This window comes from Notolepis coatsorum (genome assembly GCF_963971535.1).
Source record: "Notolepis coatsorum genome assembly, chromosome: 1".
NCBI lineage: Eukaryota > Metazoa > Chordata > Actinopteri > Aulopiformes > Paralepididae > Notolepis > Notolepis coatsorum.
This window is the reverse complement of record NC_140165.1, coordinates 26,237,469-26,240,382: the sequence shown is the minus strand read 5'-3', so window position 1 is coordinate 26,240,382 and position 2,914 is coordinate 26,237,469. Positions and strand designations below refer to the sequence as shown.

Sequence of the window (2,914 nt, the reverse complement as noted above, 5' to 3'; positions counted from 1 at the left end):
ATACTGGGCGGTCAGCAGATGCTAATAGCTTACTCCATGGGGAGGCGGGGATCCTAGCTGGCCTGTGACTCAAAGCAAGCTTTCAGAGTGGAGTGTGGATATAGCACTCAATAGCTTTAACTAAACACTCACTGCCCGAATAGACATGGAAAAAACTGGAGGCCCAACAGCCAACAAACTCATGATCAGCACTCAGTAATACTACAGTGCTGTCCCCACTACTCCAATTGTAAGACAATGTACTAAAAGAAACTATGACTAGAGTTTGTCAATATGACTAAAATCCACCAACCTTTCCGTAAGAACATATTTTTGCAAGAATTAAACATGTAGAGGTTTTGAAAATGGCTTTATTTCCTGTTTCACAGGTTTTGCAATTTAAAAACAAAAAACAAATGTTGCAGTTATGCTGTAAATATTAATAAACAATGAAACTTGAAACTTAAACGTTGTGAATGGGATCATCCGAGCTTATATACAGCTCTTAATATTCCTCTCCTTCCTCTTCTCCCTCATCCCCCACGCTGTCGGTTCCCACCTCTTCATAATCCTTCTCCAGGGCAGCCATGTCCTCTCTGGCCTCAGAGAACTCTCCCTCCTCCATGCCCTCACCAACATACCAGTGGACGAAGGCCCTCTTGGCGTACATCAGGTCAAACTTGTGGTCGAGACGTGCCCAGGCCTCGGCGATGGCCGTGGTGTTGCTCAGCATGCACACAGCCCTCTGGACCTTGGCCAGGTCTCCTCCAGGAACCACGGTCGGAGGCTGGTAGTTGATGCCCACCTTGAAGCCTGTGGGACACCAGTCCACAAACTGGATGGTGCGCTTGGTCTTGATGGTGGCGATGGCCGAGTTGACATCTTTGGGCACAACGTCGCCGCGGTACAGGAGACAGCAAGCCATGTACTTTCCATGACGAGGATCACATTTCACCATCTGATTGGCAGGCTCGAAGCAGGCGTTGGTGATCTCTGCTACTGATAATTGCTCATGGTAGGCCTTCTCAGCTGAGATAACTGGGGCATAGGTGGCCAGGGGGAAGTGGATACGTGGGTAGGGCACCAAGTTGGTCTGGAACTCCGTCAGGTCCACATTCAAGGCACCGTCGAAGCGCAGGGAGGCGGTGATGGACGAGACAATCTGGCCAATCAGCCTGTTGAGGTTGGTGTAGGTGGGACGGTCGATGTCCAGGTTCCTGCGGCAGATGTCGTAGATGGCCTCATTGTCCACCATGAAGGCGCAGTCCGAGTGCTCCAGGGTGGTGTGGGTGGTCAGGATGGAGTTGTAGGGCTCCACCACGGCTGTAGACACCTGTGGCGCTGGATAGATGGCAAACTCCAGCTTGGACTTCTTTCCGTAGTCGACAGAGAGACGCTCCATGAGCAGAGAGGTGAAGCCAGAGCCAGTTCCTCCGCCGAAGGAGTGGAAGATGAGGAAACCTTGGAGCCCAGTGCACTGGTCAGCCTGAAATAAGATCAAGACATGGTGGAATATTAGTTAATTTAGTTGAGCAATGATTGCATCCTCACCAGAAACGTTAAAATATTGTTGAGAATCTTACCAGTTTACGAGTCCTGTCTAGAACCAGGTCAATGATTTCCTTGCCGATGGTGTAGTGACCACGGGCGTAGTTGTTGGCTGCATCTTCCTTGCCGGTGATCAGCTGCTCCGGGTGGAAAAGTTGACGATAGGTGCCAGTTCGCACCTCATCTGTGAAGAATCATGAATACCTTTCAGAAAAGTGGGATGACTGTTGCATATGAATCAAACACTAAGCTTCGATTTGATTATTTACCTATGACCGTTGGCTCCAAGTCCACAAAGACGGCTCTGGGAACGTGTTTGCCGGCTCCCGTCTCGCTGAAGAAGGTGTTGAAGGAGTCGTCTCCCCCTCCGATGGTCTTGTCACTGGGCATCTGTCCATCTGGCTGGATGCCGTGCTCCAGGCAGTAAAGCTCCCAACAGGCATTGCCCATCTGGACACCGGCCTGGCCGACATGGATGGAGATGCACTCACGCTGAAGAGAAGGAGGGAGAGAGAGAGAAGAGAGAAAGAGAGAGAAGTCAGCACAGAGGTTAATGTGTTAGTTGATCCTGCACTCTCCCACACAAACACAATACAGGTCACTTTAAACACAAAATAAAAGGTCACTTTAAAAGGGGGAAAACATAACTGTATGTTCTGTATAGTATAGTTAGGATAGTTTAGTACGTAGTATAACTGTATATTGTATAGTAGTGTACATAGGACCCATTACCTTTTAATTCGCAAGCTTAGCATTGTATTGTATTTTATCTTTACTTTTTATCATGTCTTTTATTATCTATTCTATTATTACATTGTATTTTTGCACAATCGAAGGCAGGCATGGCCACTTTCATTTCACGTCTTGCGTATGTATGTGACGATTAAACCTCTTGAATCTTGGGTTTCTGCTATCCATCCTTATTAATGATAATGCGGTTCTCCAGGCAAGATAACAAATAGCATATAATTAAAAAGGTATAAAATGTAACAACTTACCATGATTGTAGTGACTTCCTCGGGCTGACGTTAAGGATCTGCTGAGGGAATTCAGGCGGTTAGAGTTGTGTCTCGACAGTTCCTCCCTACTTATAGGAGTCGCAAACACCGTGGTAACAGATTTGTTGTTGGTAACCGTGAGGGGGAGGGGGGGGTAACTGCGTTTGGTAGAGAGAGAGGGAGACTGGCTGCAGACGAGAAAAGCCAATAATTCAGGCTCAGTGCACAGTGTGCAAATACGCATCAATAACCCATCGACATTCACCAAGATAATATGTAACCCTGACCCCGCCTTATATAGACCACAGAGTTGCTAAGGGGAAACTCATTGAATATACAAGCAACAAAAGCAAGCAATCAGATACCAAGGTGTTTGTGAGGTACACACA

At 47.4% G+C, this 2,914-nt stretch overlaps 1 protein-coding gene across 1 annotated transcript; it reads right to left on the bottom strand.

Moving 5' to 3' along the window:
- Positions 1-345: 345 nt before the first annotated feature.
- Positions 346-2,656, bottom strand: LOC311232360 (tubulin alpha-1A chain-like). The gene is made up of 4 exons (XM_084319127.1): positions 2,526-2,656; positions 1,797-2,019; positions 1,563-1,711; positions 346-1,465 (listed from the first exon to the last, which is right to left on the bottom strand). Exons 1-4 carry the CDS (start codon positions 2,526-2,528, stop codon positions 485-487), a joined length of 1,356 nt encoding a protein of 451 aa, XP_084175253.1. The 5' UTR covers positions 2,529-2,656; the 3' UTR covers positions 346-484.
- Positions 2,657-2,914: the final 258 nt, after the last annotated feature.

Bases quoted from the DNA above. Each gene is read 5' to 3' on its own strand.
- LOC311232360 (XM_084319127.1), bottom strand. The intron at 1,712-1,796 runs GTAAATAATCAA...GATTCTTCACAG, and splicing joins CTTGGAGCCAACGGTCATAG to ATGAGGTGCGAACTGGCACC. The intron at 1,466-1,562 runs GTAAGATTCTCA...ATCTTATTTCAG, and splicing joins TAGACAGGACTCGTAAACTG to GCTGACCAGTGCACTGGGCT.